A 25676-nucleotide genomic window follows, 5' to 3' on the forward strand; every position below is an offset into this window, starting at 1 on the left:
GAGTGGAGACTGAGGAGGGCAGGTTTGGGGAGGTACCTCAGCAGGTTATAATACCATTGAGTACACCCTACAAAGCAGCCATTTTCTCCAGGGGAACTGATCTTGGTTTTCTGTTGTAACAGCAGGAGATCCCTAGGTGCCACATGGCGGCTGGCAACCCTGTTTTATTTTTTAAGATATATAGTAGAAATGTTACCATGAAAATGTTGTAGAGATTGCTTTTGAAGAAACAGAAATGATAGAGAGTATGAAAACTAAAAATGTGGAATCAATATGTATACTGCTTACAGAAATAAACTCTAATTTTGTTGGGAAAATGATCATTTGAACATTTTTTTTGTAAGTTTCTTAAATTTTGTTATCGATTTAATTAGAGTAGTATGTTACTTTACATAATAGGCTTAAAAGGAAATGTGAGAGTAGAAAAATCACAAAATGCAAGGAACTGAAATACTGTATCTTTTAAAAGCAGTTAACAAATGATCTCCTTATAGTTGATAAAAAATACTTTGGCTGCAGTCCCCTGTCCACTTACTTGAGAATAGTTCCATTTAGTCAGCAAAATAATAGAAGCCATGATATGGATAGAGGAAACAGCAGAGATATTCAGAGTAAAGCTAGAGGTAGAAGGTAGAGGTAGAGGGACGGTGGCTCAGTGGTAGAGCATCTGCTTGGGAAGCAGAAGGTCCCAGGTTCAATCCCCGGCATCTCCAAAAAAAAAAAGGGTCCAGGCAAATAGGTGTGAAAAGCCTCAGCTTGAGACCCTGGAGAGCTGCTGCCAGTCTGAGAAGACAATACTGACTTTGATGGACCAAGGGTCTGATTCAGTATAAGGCAGCTTCATATGTTCATATGTTCATATGTTCAAGAGGGTAGAAGAGATAATGGATAAAGAATAGAAAGAACATTGAAGATAAATAAGTGGTAGGAATAATCTAGGTCAGTAAAGAAAAATGAAAAAGGTATAATTGAACAGAAATCTGTTCTGATCAGGCCATAAGTAACCTGTGCCCCATATTTTCCAGAGAAAAATTACATTCTTATTTTAACATAGTAGGTTAAAATAGTCTGAGGTACTAGACATTCAATGAAATGGCATTAAGACAAAAGTAAACAGCTAATAAAACATAGGTTGGGAAATATCATAAATTGGACCATAAATATCTGATTTAGGGCTGCTCATAAAAGAAGCATTGTGGAAAGGGCTCAGGTCATTCAAAAACCTATGAATATTATGTCCTCCTAATTCAAAGTGATAATTGACACATACATTTGTTCCATGGTCCCTCTTGATTTTTGAATCTTTCCTTTAGGGAAATGAAATTTCTCCAGGCTTTATCCATTCACTTGATCGTGATGGCTACATGTACCTAGGAATTTTGAGGAGGAAGTTCTTTTTTCCCCTGTGGACTTTAAAAAAGTACAACAGAAAAATGTATTTTTGGAGAGCACTGAAAAAAATATTTTGTCTTTTGGAATGACTGCTTTTTTTTTTAAGTTAACAGTGGTTTCCTCATGGGAACAGGCTTTTGTGGGCTTTTCATTACTGCCATGGCTGCCAATACAGCACAGTGGTAATGGGGCTTCTCCACAGGAAGTTTCTCTGCCACAGTCCCTAGTAGCAGCTTTCCCCACTCCCTCAAGCCACCTGGCCTTTTTCATTCTTAAGTATTATTATATCCATATAACATTGCAACAATCCATGTGTTAAGTTCTCTGGATTCCCAGCTTTCATTTTTTTTAAAAGTAAGCCTCTAGCTCCTTCCATTGGAGTATTATGCTTTTCCTTATATATCTCTACAGTGGAAGGGGCTAGATTTACTCTTTGTTATAAAAATAAAAACTGAGAGTTCACAGTACATAGTATATATTGTTGGTATATCAATGTAATGCCATTCAGTAGCTATTTTTTTTAAAAAATAAAAACCCTATGCAGAGGAGGAAATTGTGATTACATGGACAGGTTCAGGGAAAATGGATTCCATGAGGGTGTGAAAATCTGAGCTTTCCCACCAACAGAGCAACCATCTAGTTTGCACATTTACTGCAATCTTTCTTGAAACTTCATAGCAAAGCATGTTTGAAAAAGGTAGGAGAAAATCTGAAGAGACCATAAGATGTGAACCATCTTGCCATGATATGATGGGGAAGGGGTGGGGAGGGGAATGCATCATAATATCATCGAATCTGAGGCAAATAAACCATGTGGAAATGGCCAAGGTTTGGCTGACTCAACATGTGTAGCATGAGAATCTGTATGTAAAACAATCTAGAGGAGCAGAAATCCATGCAAGATGAGAGATTCCTAAAGTAACAATGGGCCAGTCAGGCAGTCATGTTTGAGAAACGGCAGTGAAGTATTGTTTAGCCTCAGACCATTGCTGCTACAGCTTCAGAGCCTCCATGGGTAAAATGGAAAGCTTTAAATAATTTAGAAGTTTCTGGTTAAAGACCAAGCATTACTAGATCAATTTGGCATGTACAAAATAGAATAATAGGGAAAGGAAAGGTCCCCTGTGCAAGCACCAGTCGTTTCCGACTCTGGGGTGATGTTGCTTTCACAACGTTTTCACAGTAGACTTTTTATGGGGTGGTTTGCCATTGCCTTCCCCAGTCATCTACACTTTCCCCCCAGCAAGCTGGGTACTCATTTTACCGACCTCGGAAGGATGGGAGGCAGAGTCAACCTTGGGCTGGCTACCTGAAAACCCAGCTTCCACTGGAGATTGAACTCAGGTCGTGAGCAGAGCTTAGGACTGCAGTACTGCAGCTTTAACACACTGTGCCATGGGACTCTCTAGAACCATAGAGTTATCCCAAAATTGTTCTAACTGTAATCTTTAAATTTAAGATCTTAGAATGGGGTATAATGACATAATTCCTGTGTGTGTGTGCATGTGTGGGTGAGTGGGTATTTGCATGTATGCACAACTACTATTGCAGCAACTGTACAGTGATTCAGTTCTGGGAATATTTTGAAAATATGAAAATCTGTCATCCTAGTTTTTGTGGTATTTTAAATATTTGTTGATTTCTCTTAATTTTATTGACAATTCAAATAGATCCCCTCCCCGTGATGTAGTCTATGGGCTCTAATTTTTTTTATTTTATTTTGCCATCACCACTTGCTAGCAGATCACCCCAAACACATTCAAACTACAGCTGTACCCCTGATCTAACTTTTGTAAATCACAATGAATTAAATCAACATATGGAAACCTGTGCAACATGGGGAATTGTTTATCATTTTAATATTGCTACTTCTTCATAGTCAGACTACACTGGTTCAAACAGAAATGGAGAAGTTAATGTCACAAGTTATAGTCTGTTCTAATAATAAGTAACTAATTAAGAAGAAAGAATGAACATAGATGCAATATTTTATAAAGAGACAGGGATTTGAACATTTGCATTGCAGAATTTCAAGGGACTGCCCTAATCTGTTTCCCAGATTGTTATAACCAGTTCAAGAGCAGTAAAACAAGGTTATGTAATTGACATGTGATGTAGCCTAAAATAGTGAGTGCTGTTGCTGGGCAGTTGGCAACTGCTTTTTTTTTTAACTTTTTACTGTACAAGAAAGAGCTCTTTAAAATTTAAATGCAGAATGCATTGAAAAACTAAACAAACTTTTTGCACTTTTTTTGAAATTATAATGAGTGTTTTAAAAAGATGTATTTTAAATGGGGTTAGTGTAAAAAAAAACTTTTTTAAGAGCATCACTGTTGAAACAGGGACCTAGGTGTCATATATATAAAGTATAGATGTATATAGTTTGTTCATTTCAGAGCATATTGCTCCTGTAAATTATATACTTAGAATTGTTGTAAGTGATATCATGATAATGGTATACATTTTAGCAGTCATTTTAGTACATTTTTACCAGTTCAGAGACTGCAGATATGTGGTAGTAACAGCACTGATTTGACTGAGAGGTGATAACTTGAAAGTAGATGGGGAAACTTGTATTTCACATGCATCTAGGTGAGCAGAAAAGAAAAGCTGAAATGATTTAGTTCTGTGTTGCTGCAGTAAAACTACTTTATTGGTTTATGCCAAAAAAGGCAAAATTATTCCATTACAGAGAAAGTCTTGTTTCAGAACTAGATTTGCAGGAGAGGCATCCCCTCTACCCCCTGCCTTCCTCATTGATTTTCCATAGCATATTTTCATTCCATTCCATTGGGCAAATAATTAAAACATCCGGTTTCAAAACTGAAACAAGACCTAAAATAAGTACGAGAAGTTAATGTAGCCATAATGTTTATTTATGAGCATGAAGCAAGGTTAATGAATGTGAAGACAGCATTCTGCCTTGATTCCATCCTATTAACTAGCAAAAAAAAAGAGCAAGCTTCTCTAATGAACTCCTGGGGTAAAGATGAGAGGTCATGCATTTACATGTATCAGGTACATATTATTTATTTTTAACATGCACTACTAGTATTATCAGGAAATCATTTTTTACAGTTGAGTTTACACTATAAGATTGCCAATCCAAGCTTTGAAAGCTGCATATCTAGAAATGATGTACTATCTCAGAATATATGCTATAATCACATAATATGACATAAACCATACTTTGGCTGCTATCAAATAGTCAAGTTAATGAAGCAAGAGAAACAATGGGTGTTATTTTCTAATAATAGGTTGTAGGATTGCCACTATCCAGTGGTGCATGAAGAGTGGGGCAGAGGGTATGGCCCAGTCTGAGTGCAGCTTGAGGAAGGCCCTTGAAAGAGGACTCTTGAAGCTAGCTGTTGGGGAATATGCCAAACCCCACGGGGTTCTTTTCATTGAAAAAGAAATGGATGGAAACAGGCTAGGGACCTCAGGCCTCCAGAAGAAAAGGACTAGAGAGAACAATAACTTAAAACTCAGGCTGTTTATTAACTTTTAAAACCATTCACAAGTAATAATAGTATATAAAAATCTCAATACTTGATACAGTGCACACCTTTAGAAAGCAGAAGGTACTTTCCTGGACTGCAGGACCAAAACCAAGAAAACAGAAGGAACTTTCCTAGACTGCCGGACCATTTACAGGAGCAACACACTGGTGGGATGTTGGCCAAACAGCTCTGATCAAAGAGCAGAGCCACATTTTTATACTCTTTCTAGTCTATAGGAACCAGTAGAAGCATCAATCTAGAATGTACTAGGCCAGCCTATTGTATGGAAATAACATTAATTTTTGCTAGGGTGAACTTTTTGCCCAGATCTGTTTTATTAACTGCAGTGTCAGCAAGATTCAGACAGTTACAGCATCTCCATAGCAGTGTATGTTTAGACTTTGGAGCCTGGCATTTGGAGAATGGGGAATGTCAGATACGAATTCAGGCAAGAGTGCATTGACAGGGCAAGGCCTTATATGTCACCCCTAGGCTGCCAGCAAAAAACCAAAGGCTTATAGGATTTCAGAACCAAGAAACCAGTCAGTGATAGCAAAACCTACATAGCATAGAAGAACAGAAAGACTCAAGCTCATGTAATCCGAAATTCTGCTTAACGAGCAGCCGTGTTGGTCTGAAGCAGTTGAACAAAGCAGAAGTCAAGTGCATCTTTAAGACCAACCAATTTTTATTTAGAACGTAAGCTCTTAAGCACACTTCATTAGACGAGGAATCCAGCACAGCTGAGCAGAACCATACATACCAGCTATGTATGGCTTTGCTCACTGTGCTGGATTCCTCGTCTGATGAAGTATGCTTAAGAGCACAAGAAAGCTTACGTTCTAAATAAAAATCGGTTTGTCTTAAAGGTGTAACTTGACTCCTGCTTTTTATAATGCAGTTCTGGCTGGAGCCACTGGGGCACAGGGAAGTCTGAGTGTAGCAAAAAGCACTCTTGGATCAGCTAGACTTCTCTTGCTTAACAGACTTTACAACCAAGCCCACATCCAGATAGCTGCTACAGTAATTGCCAGCCTGCAGATCATTTTCTCCAATAGTTTAGCCCAGGGGTGTCAAACTCGTGTGTTATGAAGGCCAGATAGACCTTGTTGGGCCAGGCCATGTCAGGCTGGGCCATGTGTGTACCTATTTAAGATTAGGTAGCAGAGATTTAAACTTTATAAAGGATACAGACAAACACAATTAAAGATTTTTTAAAAACCTTAAAATAAAACATGCTTAAAATATTAGCACTCATTAGTCTTAAATGTGCTTTATTTGTATTTCTCCTATGGGATCCCAAGAACTTGGCAAAAGAAGCTCTGGCTCTTTCCTTCTATATCCAGGGGACCAGGAGGGGGAGCAGCCTCAGCCAGTAGAAGGAAGAGAGGCTTTGCTCAGTAGCTCTGCTGTGCAATTGAGAGAGCCTGGCAAATCAAGCTCTCCCTTCCTCTCCAAAGAAGGAGCCTCAGCCAGTGGAGAAAATATGAGTTTTGCTCTGTACCTCCTGTGCAATTGAGCAAGCCTTGCAAAGCAAGCTGTTATGCAGAAGGAAACAAGAGAGAGGGAGAAGAAAGCAGATGATAGCAAGTTGCTTGGAGGCCTGATAGGAACCCTCCGAGGCCTGATTCGACTCCCAGGCCACTTGTTTGACACCTCTGGTTTAACCTTTTCCTCTTCCTTTCCTTGCATCCAGCTCAGCCAGATCTTCCAAAGCAGTAATTAGGGTGCTGCAGCAAGATAAAATAACCTTTTCCTCTCTTAATTTCTCTGCCTCTTTCCCACATGTTCCTTATTCATTCTTGTCTCCTTTCACCTAATTTTTTCTTCCCCCTCCCCTTTATTTTAACTTCTTTGTCTCAAGACCATCCCTATTCTGCATGGTGTGAGTGTAAAGTCTGGCTTTAACTCTGGCTCACTCAAAGAGCATGCTGGGTAGAACCAAAGTGTAACCAAATGCTGCTAGCAAGCTCTCCCCTGTTCCCCCCTCCCTTCCGTAGAGAATGTCCCTGCTTTGAAATGGTGATGTGTGAAAAGTCTTATCTGAACCTTCTCAGCTCAGGCTCGGGGGAGACAGGAAGCCTGGGAGTACCAAGGCCGTGGGCCTCTAATCAACATGAGAATGTATTAGTAACATCTATGTGTGAATGTTCCCTTTGCTAGATTCCCTGGCCCGCAGGAATCCCTTTGAAGTGTCCCTTATATGCAATGTATCTATTATACTGTCTTCAGTCTTTTCAAGCTCTGGCCAAGGCCGCACGTAACCAGTATCAATAAACTAGTTCTTTGTATCTACATCGACTCGTTATTGAATCTGCAGACTTGACAGTGAGAATGTATTTAAGAGTAGTATAGTAGCAAGCTTTTGTAAATATTTTTAATTGAAGGCACTGGGTTTTTCTGGGCACTGTACATTGCACTGGTTCTTCTGGGGTTCCAACCCTTCTCCCTTGCTTGGACTGTGATTCTATGCTTGACATCATCTGGCATTGCCATAATGACACTGGGTTTGCTGGTCATGGTATGTTGCACTCGTTCTGCTGGACTTGTAAAAATAACTCCCACCTTCAGTTTCTACTGCAGAGATTCTCTGGTTTGACTTCAGTCCTTTGGAAACTATGGATGATGGGGGCACCTTCTTTGGGGAGGTTACTGTGTTTCCTAACATCCAATCTTATTAAGCTTGTGATCACTGTTTTGTGATGCTTTGGCTAGTGTTTAGTAAAAATTAGTACAAAGGTAGACTCCTAGCTCTCAAAAATGCCTTGTAGATGTTTCGGATAGTCAGTTCTTGGGCTTCAAAATGGAGAAGTGCCTGCTCTCTCAAGTGCCTGCTCAGAACATGTGTGATGGATTATTTTTTTTTAGCTATCAAGCCACAACTGACTTGTGGTAACCTTGTAAGGTTTTCAAGGCAAGAGATGTTTGAAGGTAGTTTGCCATTGCCTGCCTCCATGTCAGCCCTGCTTAGCTTCCAAGATCTGATGAGATCAGGCTATCCTGCAGCTGTCCATGTCAGGGCTAGGCTGAGAGTAATGTGACTGGCCCAAGGTGACCCAGCAAGTTTCCATAGAATTTGATTTCTTTTTTACTTATTATAGATACAAAGTTAAATAGAAGACATTTTTCACCATCTGCATTTATTTTTCTGGTCATTGAAATGTTTGGGTCCAGTAGCACCTTTAAGAGACCTGCTGCTTCAGACCAACATGGCTACCCACCTGAATCTATTTTCTGGCCATTATTATTATTCATTTTATTTCATGATCATTACTGAAAATAATTTTGTTGTTTTAAGGAGGAGCCATGACCTGGATAGACCCAACCTAGCCTGATCTTGTCAGATCTTAGAAACTAAGCAGAGCCAATGAAGAGGCAGGCAATGGCAAACCACCTCTGAACAATCTCTTGCCTTGAAGACCCTACGGGGTCGCCATAAGTCAGCTGTGACTTGATAGCAGAAAAAAAATAGAGGAGAGGAGTGTAAAAAAAAATTATTCACCCTAGGTGCCAAATAAGCTAGGTTCATCACTACCATGCTTCCTGTGCCTACACAACCATGGGTACAATAGACTTTTGCTGTATATTGGCTAAGCTGCTAGACCCCTGCCATGTATTTATTGCAATACAGGTGTTCCAGATTTTTGCTTGCTCACTTCAGACTTATTCAGGTTTGAGTCTTGACTGGGGCTAAGAACAAAAGTGATGTGTGAGAAAAGAGAACAAGGAAGCTGATGGGAAGAGCAGGAGAAAGAGACTGAAGAAAAGCTTCCTTCTCCCTCTTCACAGGACATCATTACCCTGATTTCGCAACTTAAGCCTAAAAAGGCCCCCGGCCCTGACGCAGTCATCCCAGAGCTATTGAAGTTCCACTCAGGATGGTGGGCTCCACCCCTGGCTGCCCTGTTTACCATAATAAATAACACTGGAATAATGTCCAGGACATGGACCAATGCAATCATTGTCCCTATTCATAAAAAGGGCAATCCTTCATTACCTGAGAACTATCGGCCAATTAGCCTCCTATCAGTTGTCGGCAAGCTTTATGCGAAACACCTTCTAGTGAAACTAGAAAGCTGGCTGACAACAAACAACATACTAGGCCCAGAACAAATAGGGTTTCGCCTTGGTAAATCCACCCTTGACCACTGTGTCGTTTTATCTCACCTAGTTTCTAAATACAGTGGGAAATCTGGCAACAAACTCTTTGCTGCCTTTCTAGACCTCAAGGCGGCGTTTGACTTAATACCCAGAGAGTTGCTTTGAATTAAGTTGGCCAGGATGAACATGGATCCCAGATTGCTTACCTTGATCAAAAAATTGTATACATGTACCACCTGTCAAGTTAAGTATAACCTTCAGGGAAATCTAACTTCCGAAATTCCAATTTGCAAGGGTGTGAAACAGGGCTGTATCCTTGCCCCAGCACTTTTTAATCTTTTTCTAAATGATCTTGCCCCTGTTTTATATGCAATCGATGGGCATGCCCCTAAAATTGCTCACCGTCATGTTCCCATCCTTTTATATGCAGATGATGCCGTCTTACTGTCATGTTCCCAAATTGGATTGAGGCGTCAATTATGCCAAGTTATGACCTATCTCAATAACGAGTTGTCCCTCAATTATGGGAAAACAAAGATTTTGGTCTTCTCTAGATCTTGGAAGCAACATTTATGGTCAGTCCAGGGAAACCCTATTGAACAGGTTAAAACTACCAAATATCTGGGGATTAATTTTTCCTACAATGGAAGCTGGGCAACCCATCGCAAGTGCACTCTAACAGTGGCAAGAACTAGTGCCTTGGCTATTGCCCGTTTTTTTTTTAATCTGAAAGGGAACTGATATGTCCCCATGGCCCTAAGAGCTTTCAATGCGAAATCTAGCCCCCAACTCTTATATGGTGCTCCCATATGGATCAGCGCCTTCGATCACACCACCGAAGGCCTACAATCCCTTTTTTTTTTTGAGGAAAATACTGGGATTACCCAACTGTGTTCCTTATGCTGCAATTTGCATGGAAATTGGACTGTTGTTGCTGGAAACTTGCGCCTGGCTTTTGACCTTTAAGTTTTGGCTGTGCCTTTTATTTAACTCTGATCAGAACTCTTTCACCTTTTTGATGCTGATGGACCATCATGCATCCAAATGGTTGACCCTGATCCAAAAGAAAATTACATCCATAGGAATTTCCTTGGATGCATTTTATCTATCCTCTGCTCCTGCGGTATTCCAATCCATCAAACGCAGATTACTAGATATCCAGTTGCAACGTCTAACTGAGGCAGCTCGGAAAACCTGCTCCCCAAGCTATTTGGGTTTATCCCTGACTTCTGGGTTTTTAGCTCCCTATTTCCTTTTTTTAACTGATCCTCACCAAAGAAGAGCTTTTATGCTGGCCAGATTTATTGCACTACCATCGGCCATCCTCTCCGGAAGATACCACAGAATCCCCCGCAATCTTAGACGATGCCCTTGTAGCCAAGGAGTCATCAAAATGGTGTCTCATGTTCTTTTGGACTGCCCTTTCTATAGCAGTCCATGAGCAAGATACTTAGATGCTCTGCTATTTGACCATCAAGGCCTCTCTGTCAATGCTAAAGTTCGCTTTTTACTCCACGGAAACACAACTTTGTCACCACTCACGTGGCTTGCTTTTTACAGGTTGCGATCCAAATCAGAGAGGCTTTTCAAAGAATTCAGGTTTTCACGGCTGGTAACATCATTAGGGTTTGTAGAATCTTTTGGGATCAAGTGCCGTGTTCTACTGGAGAAAGTTTTCCTTCCAGACATTTCGTTCTCAGCTGCGGAGAACATCCTCAGTGGCGTTGCAGCCGGAGCAGGCGCTCAGACCTTCTTGGCTGCTGTGCATTGAGTGGGGCCAGGGCTGCTGGAGAGCACCTATTTGTAGGCTGGAGGGGGTGTGATGAAAGGGCAATTGTTTTGTGGATGTGCCCATTGTTTGGTGGGGCTTCCTGGAAGGGTAGTGATAAGGAAACTGGCTGTTGAATGTGACCATTGTTCTGTGTTAATTGCTGGGAAGGTTGGAAGGGGTTTGAAGATAAGAAAGATGGTAGTTGACTGTGCTGATTGTTCTGTGGAATTTGCTGGTTGTTCTGAGACTTTCTGCAATTTATAGTCTGTAGGGTGTTTTGCAGAGCTGGGTACCAAGATTGGTGGATGAAAATGCCTTCTTCCTTTCTGTTAAAATTGTGCTGGTGTTTGTAAATCTCAATAGCTTCTCTGTTCAGGCGAGTATGATAATGTGAGACCATAGAAAGGACTTCAGTTCTTTCAAAGTGGATGATGTGGTCTCCTTCTTGAAGTGCATGTTCAGCTACAGCTGATTTTTCTGGCTGAAACAAGCGACAGTGTCTCTTGTGTTCGGTGAGACGGGTGTTGATACTGCGTTGGGTAGTGCCAATGTAGACTGCACCACAGGAGCAGGGTACTACTAATCATCATCCTCGCCAAAAATGTACAGTTGTAAAAACCCTCATTCACCGTGCATCACGCATCTGTGAACCAAGCCAACTCCAACAACTCCTGCCCTACATAAAATCTGTCACCGACCGCATTGGCAAAATTCTCAAACGCCATAATGTTGACACAGTCTTCAAGCCCACACAACAGATCCGCCACATGCTGCGCTCGGCCAAAGATATGAGAGATCCACTTTCAACCCCTGGAGTCTACAAAATACCCTGCTCCTGTGGTGCAGTCTACATTAGCACTACCCAACGCAGTATCAACACCCGTCTCACTGAACACAAGAGACACTGTCGCTTGTTTCAGCCAGAAAAATCAGCTGTAGCTGAACATGCACTTCAAGAAGGAGACCACGTCATCCACTTTGAAAGAACTGAAGTCCTTTCTATGGTCTCACATTATCATACTCACCTGAACAGAGAAGCTATTGAGATTTACAAACACCAGCACAATTTTAACAGAAAGGAAGAAGGCATTTTCATCCACCAATCTTGGTACCCAGCTCTGCAAAACACCCTACAGACTATAAATTGCAGAAAGTCTCAGAACAACCAGCAAATTCCACAGAACAATCAGCACAGTCAACTACCATCTTTCTTATCTTCAAACCCCTTCCAACCTTCCCAGCAATTAACACAGAACAATGGTCACATTCAACAGCCAGTTTCCTTATCACTACCCTTCCAGGAAGCCCCACCAAACAATGGGCACATCCACAAAACAATTGCCCTTTCATCACACCCCCTCCAACCTACAAATAGCAGCTCTCCAGCAGCCCTGGCCCCACTCAATGCACAGCAGCCAAGAAGGTCTGAGCGCCTGCTCTGGCTGCAACGCCACTGAGGATGTTCTCCGCAGCTGAGAACGAAACGTCTGGAAGGAAAACTTTCTCCAGTAGAACACGGCACTTGATCCTGAAAGATTCTACAAACCCTAGAGAGGCTTTTACTCATGCATAGCCCACAGCTATTTTATGTCATTTAACTTTTGCTGGTTTTTCTAAGGTTTTACTATATTTTATAGTGTTACTGTCAGTTTTAAAGTATACTGTACTCTTATATCAATGCCAATAAAGTTCTACTACTACTACTACTACTACTCCCTCCTCACATTGTTCTCTCTAGCTCATCTCTCAAGCCATTTCAGTAAGCATGGAGGAAGAGGGCTGGCAATTGAGATGCCAGGAGGTTTCCTTGATGGCTGCCAATTATTGACCCTCATTCTAATTGTTCTGTAATTGGAAGCCTGAATAATTTAAATGAGCTTTCTTTGGCATCAAGCTTCGGGGATTCAGCTGCTGCCTTCCTGTGTCCTTGTACATAATCAAAATTTGGACTGGACAGTAGATCAGTAGATAGTTATTTTGAATGTGGGTTTCTTTATATATAATTTTGTTAATTGCAAAAAGGTGCTACAGGGGAATTTTTCTGTGCATTCTGTATATTATCTATGAGGAATGATGTGAGATGCATTACCCCCCCCCCCCAAAAAAAAGAAGAAGCGTTAAAGATATTCTCCAGTCAAGTAAGTGTAAATCTGCTCTATAGTATTTAACATGTCATGGTCAGAACATGCCTTGTTCAATTTAGGATTAATTATACCTGTGTGTGGCTTTGAACATAACAATGTATAATAGGTATAATAGTTGAATTGTGTCCAGGATATCACAAGCAGAGCCTGTGAAATATTTTGTATGAATAATAGTTCCTAGGAAAGTTCAGCGAACTGATAAAAATCTAATCATATTGCAATTTCTGCTACAAGCACAAATTATGCTTTTGTGCTAACTATGCTTATGCCCATAAATTTTAACAAGGTGTTTCAAAATGCATCCAATTTTTTAGTCATCAGACATGTACTATTTTTGATAACAAAATGGTTTTATGCTGTAGTTGAGATCCTTTCGCTGAGCTAGCCTGTATCAATAAAAAAAAACACATGTGGATGGTTTGTATTTATAGAATTTAGTACAGAGCAAAAATTTTATTAAAGCCATGCAAATGTATAAGGACTAACATTTCAACTCTTGGGAACTTAAGAGACCTCCTGGGTCAGGTTGTGCCCACATTAGTTTACCTTACTGTTTCCAAACAAAGCCATGAGGTCTCTGGGAAGGCCTTATTCAGAGCATGAAGGCAATACCCTGTGATCTTAAGGACACTATCTTGGGAGGAAGCCCCACTGTATAACATACTTCTGAGCAGATGTGCTTAGGATTGCTCCCTCTTGCACAGGGATCACGTGAAGATTGTGCAAAGGTTCCCCATCTATCTGACTCTCCCCCACCCCTGGCAATAGGAAAGTTTATTTCTCGGGTCACAGGACTCATGTAGAGTAGGGAGGGGAAAGGGGAGAAACCAGTCCTTTCTTCCTCTAAGGAACTCAGCTCATGGAAGAGGCAGGAGGGAACTATATTTCCCCCTTCCAGTCCTCATTGCAACTTACTGATGCACATGGCTGTGGGTCCCATGACCTTAGGAATAAGCTTTTCTGGGGCTGTAAATGGCTGGGGGGGTGGAGAAAAGGGAAGACCTATAACCTTCCACTGACAAGTTGTTTGTACTGTAGAATTCCCCATCCAGTATTCAAAGTTCACTGCCTCTGAAAGTACAGTTTTATTTAACTTCCATGGCTAATGGAATTGATAGGATTATCTTTCAAGGATTTGTGAAGTCCTCCTTTAAAACTATAGCTATAGCTGTAGCTGTAGTGTTTGGAGAAAGTATACCTTTGCATATAAGCTGCTTGGGGTGACAACAGGTGGAAGCTTTAGCCTGTATGTTTGTTGGTCTTTCAGGAGCATTGTCTTGTTTGTGGTGTAGATCACAATGTTGGAATACATGGGTTGAATTTAACAGACTCTGAGACTCTTTGAGCTGCCATTAGGACATGGGTGCCTTCAAATTTGAAACTACCTAAATAAGAATAAGTGGCAAAAGAAAGAAGATGCTTCTTTACATTTGTAGGTCAATGATACTGGTGCTGTACCCACACAGTAATAGTATGCAGTATAATATAACTTATGCTTTTTGTTTTTGTTCATGCAGGGCAGCACAATTATTTATGTGCAGGACGAAATGACTGTATAATTGATAAGATTCGGAGGAAAAACTGCCCAGCTTGCCGGTTACAGAAATGTCTTCAAGCTGGAATGAATTTGGGAGGTAAGCATATCATTAATAGATATCCAGTTTAATTTACTGGGCAAAAATGTTTAAAACATGAGTACTCAGATACAAGCTGAGTGATCTGAAAAGTTTTATCCTGAATTACTTAACTATGAAATAGTATTGTACAAAACCTACTAAAACCTTGTTGTCATTTTAAGTTTTTTGAAATATGTATTTTATAGCTCAGAATAAGTAAGGTGGGTGTTGGATGATGACAGTAATTTTACTGGAGATTTACGTAGCTAAGAGGATTAAAGCATCAGGAGTTCTACAGGTTTTTGGGGATGCTGTGAGAACATTCTAAAAGAATATCTAAATAGATTTAACCACAGGAAAGTTGAACCTATGTCTGATCTGCCAGACTTCCTGTTACTTTACAGCCTTGGAAAGATTTAACTGCAGTAAAAAGGTAGACATTTGATTATTAAACCTGAATGGAATTAAAATGGTCTTGATGAGTGTGATAAATAATAATTATATATATATATGTGTGTGTGTGTGTGTGTGTGTGTGTGAATATATATTTAGGGACTCCCAGGCTTGCAGAAAAATCTGACATCTTAAATATACTTAGGGAGAGTTAACTCCCTTCCCCCCAATAAAAAAAGTGTTGTCTGTGCACACGCAGGCAATGCACTTACCTTTTTTTCCTAGCTGGCAGCAGTGGATGCCAAGATCCTCTCTGGGACTGACCACATCATTGTCGGTGTCTGGCAGCCTCTTCAGGCCCAGCCACAGTGGTAGTGTCTGGGAGTCTCTCTGGGCCCAATTGCAGTGATGGTGTCTGGTAGCCTTTCCATGCCTGGTAGCAACTGCAGTGGCTGGTAAGGTAAGGGGGGGAGAAGAAAGAAAATGGAAGAATATTGACAAGAAGAGGGGTGGAGAAATAGAGAGGGGATAGGTTGACAGAGAAGGGATGGCTGGCAAAAGAGGTGGGGGTAGGCTTGCCAGCCCCCAGATCCAGTGGGGATCCCCTGATTTTTCAGGCTCCTCCCCACTGCCAGCCAGTAGGGGGAGGCCCCACCCCAACAGCCCCATGTGCCTTTAAGTTTGTGCAGGCTTAAAAGAAGCCTGCAAACTACCTGTGTTTCAGATTGTATGTGTGCCTTTAAATCTGAGCAAGAAGAAAGCTGAATGGACAAGACAAGTAGGCAGAGCCACTTGGGCCTTCCCAGTGAGTGTGAAGCATGTGAGAAGAAAAGAGAAGTGAGCAGAGTCCCTCTGTTTGCTTGTAGGAAAATTCCACTCCCTAGGCTGCTCTGCTTTTGTTTTCCTGTTAGTCTGAAGAAATTGGTAGGAATACAGCAGGTGGTTACAATCAGCAACTCCCATGAGTAAATTCCTCCAGAGAGATCACCAAAGTGTGTGCATGCTGTTTATTTTGGCTGCTTTGTGTGAGAGAGTGTGTGCATGTTCACTTCATTCAGTGGAAGTGCAGCTGCTGGGGAGCAAGGAAATGAAGTCTGTATTGCTGTGAACTGTACTGCTTTATTTTTATTTATTTATTTAGTTTAGGGAATGGGAAAGTCTCCTTGCTCCACCCCCAAAGTCCCCAGATATTTTGTCAGTTGGACCTGGCAAATCTAGATGGGGGACAGGTTGATAGATTGAGGGGTGAAAAGAGGAGATTGTCAGAGAAGGGGAAGGGGAGAAAGAGAGGTAGGGAAGATTGACAGAAGGAGTGTGTGGATGAGAAAGAGGGGGCAGATTGTTAGAGAAGAGGGGAGAGGGAAGGAACTAAAGGGGAGAAGGGATGTCACTGCTGCAAGTCTCTAGCGGGTCCTCATTTGTATATTCTATTAGCCAAGTAGGCCAAACCTGAAGATGATTAAACCCAGTGATGAACTGTGACAGATCTTTCTCCAAACCTGAAAAATGCCCCAGATTTTCAGAAAAAAATTGATTTAAAAAATTACTTTGGGTGGGGGGGGGGTGTTTAAGAAGCCCTTAAATGTTAAAGGAAGCAGCTGTAGCTTTAAGACATGGAAGTCTTCAGTGGTCATTGCTAGGCAACCACAGCATTCTAGGCTTGGTATGTCAGTAGAAGGCAAGGGGGTGGTCAGGGCCCTTTCCAGGGCTGTTTTGGTGTTTCAGGGAAGAGTCATTGGGGCCAGGCCTGGCTAAGTGTAGCCTGTTTGCAATTGCCAAGTATTTCTATGTGAAGGCAATTAGTTTGTCCCCATGGCTGTGTCATATCCCAAATACTTCATGGGATCCCTATCTGGATTGGCTCTTTTAATCAACACATTGAGCAGATCCAGGCAATGTTTTTTGCAGTGTATCCTTGGAGTGCCAGACTGTAAATTATACAGCCATGATCCTGGAGATGGAGCAGCACCTCCCAGTGACCAAAGGTTGGTTATCAACCTTAAAATTCTGGGTTTGTGTTTACTTTAGAACTGAACCTAGGAGCCAGGCCTACCTGCTTCTGTGGGACTCATTCCCATCTAATTGGCCAACCTCAATACTGAGAAAAATATAAGTCTATCAGTATCTTCTTTGACTCCCTGCTCATGTTAGGTGAATCTCAAATATTTAGAACACTGAAGCAGAGGATCCTTGACTTTGAAAAACAAACTCTCTGTTTCAGTGTTACCAGCTCCTTTCTGAAGTTCAGTATAACACCCCTTTGAAGTTCAATATAGCACCAAGAAACGAGCTTATAGCCTCCTATTTTTTACAGCTGACAGCCCCATCATTAAGATGAGCTTTTATGCTTGCATGCTTCAATGCTTTATCACTAGCGGTCCTTTATGGTAGATTTGTGACTGTTTCCTACCCTGAAAGAACTTGTCTATGTAGTAGCAAGAAAACAGAATTGATTACTCACATCTTGCATAATTCTATGCAATCTGGGAGAACCGGGTTTGATTCCCCACTCCTCCACTTGCACCTGCTGGCATGGCCTTGGGTCAGCCATTGGCAATTCTTGCCAATTCTACAAAAAATATGGGATGCCTTCATTAGCGCCTTTTGATCAACAGTCACAGTTGCCCAGAAAAGAGACTTGTATCCTTCCTTCTATCAGATCTCCACTCCCATATTACTTTTGCAATGGCAAGGTTCCTCTCTATTGCTTTGAGGGTTAGAGAACATAAGGTTAAAGCTCTGGTGGGATGACTGTCTTTGTATTTTTAAATGTATGGGTTTTATGATTTTTAAAAAAATCTATGCCAATAAAGGTTTTAACTTTTTTACTTGGGCTGGCAACAGTCACTGGGTGACTTGATTATTCACATAGGCCTGTCTGCTTGCTGCTTTCAAATAGCAGTCACACAATGAAAGCCAGTATGGTGTTGCAGTTAGAGCTTCAGAGTAGGTACTGGAAAATCCAGGTTCAAATCACCAGTCTGCCATGGAAGCTCACTAGGTGATGTTGGGCCAGTCAGATATTTTCAGCCTAACATAACTCGCAGGGTCGTTGGGAGGATAATAAAGAAGAGAGGAGAATAATGAACAATGCTTTGGTCCCCACTGTGGAAAAAGGTGCAGTATCAATGAAGTAAATACATAATAAATATAGCTGAAGATGGGTGGCAGATAAAAATGGGAGATGGATACCTGAAAAGAAGAACATGTGGCAAGGAAAGAGGTGACGAAAGGATATATGGGTTGCCAGGAAGAAGGAGAGGGAAAATAGTGCAGAGAGGGGCTCAGGAGGAAAGTAATCCTCCCCCCCCCCAATGCCTTGAGGGTTCCTTATCATGTGAGTGGGCTTGGCCACCAGCTGGCACCACACGACTGGGTCATAGTTTTCTTGGCAGAGCTTGCTGTGGCAGGGAGAGCTGAAGATAGAAGGGCAGATAAATACAGGCTGGCTGTTGGGTGGGAATGAGAGAAGAAAGCAGGAAAAGGAATGAGGCTATGGCACTTTCATGGAAGGGAAAGAGGAAATAGTGGGAATGGGAAAATGATATGCCTCCTGCAAAACCTTGTAATTAGGGGTGTGTGCTAGTTTCTGGGTTCTTGTTTATTGAACCTGAAAATATTAGTATTTCCCAGGATTTCTGAATCTCAACACCAGTATGGTATTTGGGTTTGGTAAATATTCAGGACTGTTGAATTTTTTGGGCTCTATTATACCCTATGGGGAGCATTATAATCCCCATAGGGTATAATGTAGAATTGATCTGGGTTTATCTTGGGTTTGGGGAACTGGATTTTTTTTAGGGTAGAGGCACTATATTTGCAGCACAGCTGCTGGTGCCTTTCCTCAACACCCCCCCCCCCCAAGTTTCAAAAAGATTGGACCATGGCGTCTAATTCTATGGGACGCAGAAGAAGGTGCCCCAGTCCTCCACATTGTTTTCAATGGAATGGAAAGAGGAATTTAAAGGGATTTATAAAGTCCCTTTACATGCCTTCTCCAAGCTGAGACAGAGTTCACACCAAAGGCTTTTAAAAGGACTTGGGAACCCTTTAAGTGTCCTTTAACTGTGGCTATCCAGTGGTCTCAAAAAAGAGGTATTTCCCGGGTGTTTTTTCAGCTTGGTTTATACCAAGTGCACATTCCTACTTGTAACTATAATTTTCTCACCTGTGTTATGAGGTAAAGAGGATCTACTTCAACATCTGTACCAACTTTTAGCAAATATATGTTTAAGATAGTTTAATATTTTACAGAATTCTCTCAATCCCTAAATACTGAGCAAATGTCAAGAGAACAGGGGTCTAAATTCTTTTTGCCTGCACTTTCCACAAAGCACCTTTATTATGGGATTGCCCAAGAATACTTAATGAGAAACAGTAGTTGATCTGGATGGATAACAATGATCATAATGGAAGAAAGAAAAGAAGCTGCTGTTTAACAGGAGAAGGAATGCTGAAGATAAAGGCCACAGGCAAGAGTGGGAGTGAGGGGGCAGCTCTGTTAGGAAGAGGAGCAGGGAATTGGCTCTTTGGAATAAGTAAGGTCAGCCAAAGGGAACAGTTGGGTGTGGAAGCAACAGAAGGGAAAGGCTGAAAATAGGTTGGATCAGTCTTGGCTCCGGAGAAGGCAAATTGTTTGAGCAGTTAGCAAGAGAATTAGTTGTATATATTTTAGACAGGTTAGTGCGAGAGAAATGAATGAAGCAGAAACCTGATTTAACTATTAGATCTCTCTCTGGTTGACCATGGGCTACAATTTTAAAATGGCAGACCTTTCTAATTTTTATATGGATGAGCAATTTAGATCAGTTTTAAAGTTATTGGTGAGGTGAATGTTGTTCCTCTTAAGTTAGTCCAGAAAATAGCACCTTACTTTTAAGAGCCACTTGGTGGGAATGGCGGGATATAAATCATAAATAAACTAAAAACTAAAAAACTAAACTAGTTATTTAATTAATGCAAATATATTGTTAGAACAACTGGTGGATCAGACCTGCTGATGACACCATGAAGGTCAGTAATATTAGGATGTAGTAAAATGCTTGGATATAATGAGTAATCTTTGTGCAGAGGTCTACATTGTAACAGAATGTTTACATTTCATGGAATGAGAGTGGTTTCTGTTAGGGCCCTGTTGGTAGACATAGCATGCATTAATTGTGTGCTTTACAGACCATGTTGAGAACTGTGTCAGATTTCTTGGAGGGCTGTTTTCAAAAGAAAGCATTTGGTTATTAGCATTGATTGATTTGTGGTTTTTATTCCTCTTCTTGCAAGGAGCTCAAGGGGGGTAGTTCTTCCACTTTTCCATTTTTCTTCATAACAATGTAGGTTAGAATGCGAAAAATGCCTGGCCCATAGACGCTAGTGTGTTTCATGGCAAGTAGGGATTTGAACCTCAAACCTAATCAGATACCTAATCCTCTACATTATTATGACTCCCTAATAAAGAAGAAGGAGAAAGGAGAAGGGGGGAGGATGTCATAGTCTGTAAAGTTTTGCCCAGTTTTTGTGGTGATTTTGTTCTGCCAGTACATTGTGTTTATTGTCTGTTTTAGCTGCTATAAGGAATTTGTAAGACTATTATAGGATTCCATGCTGAGCTCTGTGAGATTTCTCCTCAAAAACTATCACCGCTAACTGACTTATTTGTTCTGCCATATTGTCATTTAGGGCATGTTCACTCTAGCCTGTAATATTATCTTTAAAGAGTCCCTGTAGCCTGAAACCAGACCTCCTAGGGCCTTGATCTGATCAATTTTCATAAATGAGGTAGCACCTGGCTGTGCTTTGAAAATAGATCTGCAAGTAAATCCAAGTTGCTAACAGCAATTGCATTGGTGATTATTCGTTGGTGTTAGATGCATACTTCCTTCCAAGTTCAAAAAATAAATAAATAAAGTTACCACATTCCCAGAACAGCAGTAATTCCCAAGTGAAAACATAAAGGAAGGAGGCGAGGTGATTAAACAAGTGATAGTTGCTCAGCTTTAAGCATTTCAGAGAAAACTACCAGAATTTATTGTTTTAAAGTTTTGAGAACTTTGAGCAAGGGGCTTCTCTTTTACAGTTGGAGATATGCTGTCATTATTACCACTAGAGTTTTTTAGGTGTGGCAGAGTTGTGGTAGCAGCAAGATTGTCTTCATTGCCATGTGCTGGCAACAAGAGAGAGGGCACAACTGAATTTTCAGTTATGAGAAACCTGAGCGTTAAGAGACAGAAATTTCTTCCTTGCCTCCTGATGAACTTATAGTCCATAAGGTTCCCATGATGTATTCCACTACCTATCAAAATGACAGGCTTTATTCTTGTTTAATAAAAATCAGATTGACATTTGTCCACATTCTGACAGTCTCTTTAACGATCACTCTCCTCACATTGGCTAGGTACATTCTGCTGTTTGTTTTTCTACAATACCTCCAGAAATAATTCTTTATCATGTACAACTCCAAAGTTCTTATCACTGTTTCTCAGCTTTGCTAATGCAATATTAATCTTACCTTCCAAGTCAATACATCATCACTTTCATTGTATCCAAAATGAAGCTGCAGCAATGATTTTTCTGGCCCTCCTTCATTGACAGCTGTCCATCCCACCTTAGCAGAGACATAAAATCCTTCTGGTCATAATCAGTTTTTAGCTGCTTTTGTTCCAGCAAGACATCAAGATGATAAATAGAAATCTAACTTCAGCAATTTCACCATGATAGCAGCCATGCAGATACAGTTTCTTTACTGACAGACCTTAATATATTTCCTGTGGTAATATTATGCCTTGTGTGCATAAGAAACAATGTAAACACTCCTTTGGTGTCTGTTCAGTGAGCATTGTTAGAGATCTATTTTTATGTTAATTTGGTTCAGAACTAGAGTTTTCTGTATGCACGCCCACTTCCCTTCCTCAGGCAACAGTTTCCCTCTGTTTTTCTTTCCCTTTACTGACTGACCACCCTAGTAATGTGTTTTTTTCTTTGCTGAAGTACTCTGGCTGTCTCACCCTGTCACATTACAATATTTTGGCTTTGGGCTCAGCCCAGGAACCTGAAGGAAGCATTAAGAGCCTACTTTAACTTAAATAGCTTAAATGGCACTCAAGACATTTTGAAATTCAAAAATAACAAAAACATTTTATTTAAATTAGAGGGGAAAGGTCAGGTAAAATCAAGGGTTGAAATTTTTGAGGTAAAACCAGTATCCTTTAGTTCTTGTAGCTTCAGGCTAATGAGAGTTTATTACTTTTCACAGTGACCTAAGTCTTGATGTTGAGAGGCTTCTGATCTTCTTCATGGTCTCTGTGCTTCACACTCATGGGATAGAGCGCCCGCGCCAATCCCTGAATCGGTACCTAAAAAGCCCGGGATTTTTTCGCACTCGGCACCAGTGGACATGCACAGGCGTCCCAGTATGCGTGCTCACCGGTGCCAGCGTGAGGATCCCGCCAGTTCCTTCTTGACTGCCGCGTTGAAAGGATCTGCTTTTGACTGCTCCGGTGCCTGGTAATCTGTTATATTTCCTCTTATTAGCCCGTTTGTTGTTTTCCTCTGAGTAGTTAATAGTTGTTTGAAAAAAAAGGGCTTTACTTCCCTCTTCCCTTGTGGGCTCCAGTCCTATGGAGAGGCGTTGGGGTTCTCCAAACGCTGCTTGAAGTGCAGTAGTAAAATTGCACCCCCTGACGGTCATTCCCTCTGCTTGTTGTGCCTGGGTGAGGGACACTGTGTAGACTCATGCCCGCATTGTTCAAGGTTTTCAAAACAAACTCGAAAAAATCGTGCGGCAAGGCTATTGGTGGCCTTAGTCGAGTCGGCTCTTTGCCCATCTAAAATGGCTGCAGATCTATTGGCATCAATGGGGGGATGCTACTCAGGCTCTGGCTTCAACGTCGGACAATCCATCGTCACCAGGGTGGGGCCGACCCACAAAACGACCCTCTGAGGGGTTAGTGGCATCCATATCATCAAAGAAACGTCGGGACGAGTCGGGGACCTGATCGTCCCTCCTGAAGAAGCTCAAATTGAAGGAGAAGCGGAAGAAGGACAGACTTTCTTGCACTCCTTCTCGGGAGTTTCTTCGATGGAGTTGGTGTCGACACAAGTCGCTCCACCTCGAAAAATTTTGGCGTCTCCTAGCCCGCGAAGTCCGTCGGCACTGAGGAGCCGCAGCTCACAGCCGCTCCATCTTTTGGGATCAGAGCAGGAAATAGATCTAACGCAGCGGACCCATTCATCCAGGTTGGGGTCGCGTAGTTGGAGCGACAGGGGTTCGATATTGGAAGTCGAGGCTTCGGCACCGAACAAACCTCTAGCACCATTGCCACCTATTACAGGATGGAGAGAGCTCGAACCGAGTACTGTGATGCGTCGTTCCCTCCTCCTCCATTGTGGGACCAACGCCAGTGGCCTTGCTTATATGGACCGTACTAGTATCCGTCACCATTCCCATGGTACCCTCCCCGTGAGTTCACTGGAATGGGATCAGCGGTCAGAAGCTTCTTTCTCAAGGCTTTCGCATCAATCGGCCACTCGGTGTGCACCCTCGGCATCGATGTTGATTCCTCCCGAGAGACGCAGAGAGCACTCTGGGGACCGACACGTTCGTCCGTCGGTATTGCTCCGTTCACTCGAACGTGCTTCGACCCTGGTTTTATCTGAGCACTCTGCTAGGAGAGAGTCTTCGACATCGGACTCTGAGGTCGGTACCGATGTTCCGGACAGAGGAGCGGAACCTTCTCCAGATTCTTATATTGCTGAGGTCCTTCCCATATCACCATCGGAAGATCTCAAGTCTTATGGGGACCTGTTGAAGCGGATGGCACAGTCTCTCTCCCTGCCAGTAGTCTAACCACAGCCAGTCGTTGATGATGCAGAGGGATACTTCGACGGCTGTGGCCCTGCCAGTGACGAAAGTTATTCTACAGGCTGTGAAGGAGCCTTGGGCAAAGCTGGCATCCACATCGATCTCGACATGTCGCCTGGACCACATGTACCGTGTTCAGGAGGCTGGTGTTGAGTTTTTGTTTTCCCACCCCAAACCCAACTCGGTGGTGGTTTCTTCATCTTCAAGGGCGCGTAAGACCCGTTCTTCCCCACCTGATAAAGAGGGCAAGAAAATTGACAACGTTGGCAGACGATTCTACTCAGCAGGAGCTTTGGGAGTGAAAATCTCAAACTACGCTGCTTGTATGGCTCGCTACCAGTATGTGGTTTGGGAGCAGCTCACACCGTTGATGTCATCCCTTAGTGAGGAGAAGAGGGCTTCGCTGAAGAATTTGCAGAAAGAGGGATTTGCTGTGGCCAAACAACAGCTGGCTGCGTCAAAGCACATGGTGGATGTCTCTGCAAAGACCATAACTTCTGCCGTCTCCCTGCGCCGTCACTCTTGGCTACGGTCTACAGCTTTGCAGCCTGACACTAGGGCCTATGTTGAAGATCTTCCCTTCGAGGGTGAAGGTCTTTTTAGTTCCACCACTGACAGTGTCCTTCAAGAGATGGACAAAAGTATAAAGACCTCAAAGAATCTTGGTGTCCCTGCATCTACTAGGGCCGGCAAGCCTAAGCAGTGGCACAAATTTTGGCCCAAGAGCCCTTCTCAGAATTTTTCCCCTTACCAACCCTGGAGACCTCGCTCTTCACAACTGGAGAGTAGATCTCATAGGGGAAATAACAAGTCGAGGTTTGCTTCAGCTTCTGCAAACACCAGCAAATCTAAGGGCTCTCGCCAACAGAAGCAGGGCCTTTGACTTTTCTGCTGCACACATCGCCGCCCCTCTTTCTTCTCACATCCACCTCCATCACCATCTACCGGCTTGGGAGTCCATCTCCACAGACCAATGGGTTCTCTCCATCATTGCAGAAAGCTACAAGATAGACTTTGTTCAGGTTCTGACTCAGTCAGTGATCGTTACAACACCTCCTCCCCCCCTTTTCTGCTAGAGGAAGTCAGCAACCTCTTGCAGAAACAATCCATAGAACCGGTTCCGGTAATATCCAGAATGGGGTGGGAGGCTTCTATTCTCGCTATTTCTTGGTTCCCAAACAGGATGGGGGATTGAGACCAATCATGGACCTTCAAAATCTGAACAAGTTTATCGTGTACCAGAAGTTCAGGATGTCCACTCTGCAAACAATCCTTCCCCTCATCAACCAAGGGGATTGGATGGCAACGCTGGATCTCAAGGATGCCTACTTCCATATCAGCATCCATCCATCTTACAGGCATTTCCTCCGGTTTGCGATAGGCTCCAACCATTTCCAGTTCAAAGCCCTTCCATTTGGCCTGTGCAATGCACTATGGGTGTTTACCAAGATGATGAGTGTTGTAGCCGCACATCTTCGGCTCCAAGGCATAGTCGTTTTCCGTATATCGACGACTGGCTCCTTGTGGCGGATTCGGAAGAGCGTCTATCTGGCCATATTGCAATCTCTCTTTGTCTTCTGCACACCTTAGGTCTGCAGGTCCACATGAAAAAGTCAACATGTTGACGGACAATACTACAGCCCTTTGTTATGTCAACAGGCAGGGCAGAACAGTCTCTCAATGGCTCTGTGTGCTAGCAATAGAACTATGGATGGAGTGCCTAGAGCATAGCATCTGTGTGAAGGCTGCGCACCTTCCAGGAGTACTCAATCTGCAGGCGGATTCGTTGAGCAGAGGGGCAGCATCTCCACATGAATGGGAGATGCAGTGGCACTTCCTTCAACAGGTGGATGTTTTTGCCACAGCACGGAATCGGAAGTGTCCCCTGTTCTGCACCAGGGGAGC

At 42.3% G+C, this 25676-nt stretch overlaps 1 protein-coding gene across 7 annotated transcripts in view; it reads left to right on the forward strand.

The window, feature by feature from the left end:
• NR3C2 (nuclear receptor subfamily 3 group C member 2) overlaps positions 1-25676 on the forward strand; it is a 233028-nt gene that overhangs the window by 167163 nt on the left and 40189 nt on the right. For all 7 annotated transcript variants that reach the window (XM_060246663.1, XM_060246666.1, XM_060246660.1 and 4 more), the window contains one exon: positions 14426-14542. In XM_060246663.1, the coding sequence (XP_060102646.1) occupies positions 14426-14542 (117 nt within the window). The remainder of the gene's footprint in view (positions 1-14425; positions 14543-25676) is intronic.

This window comes from Heteronotia binoei, chromosome 9 (genome assembly GCF_032191835.1).
Source record: "Heteronotia binoei isolate CCM8104 ecotype False Entrance Well chromosome 9, APGP_CSIRO_Hbin_v1, whole genome shotgun sequence".
In the NCBI taxonomy this organism is placed as follows: domain Eukaryota; kingdom Metazoa; phylum Chordata; class Lepidosauria; order Squamata; family Gekkonidae; genus Heteronotia; species Heteronotia binoei.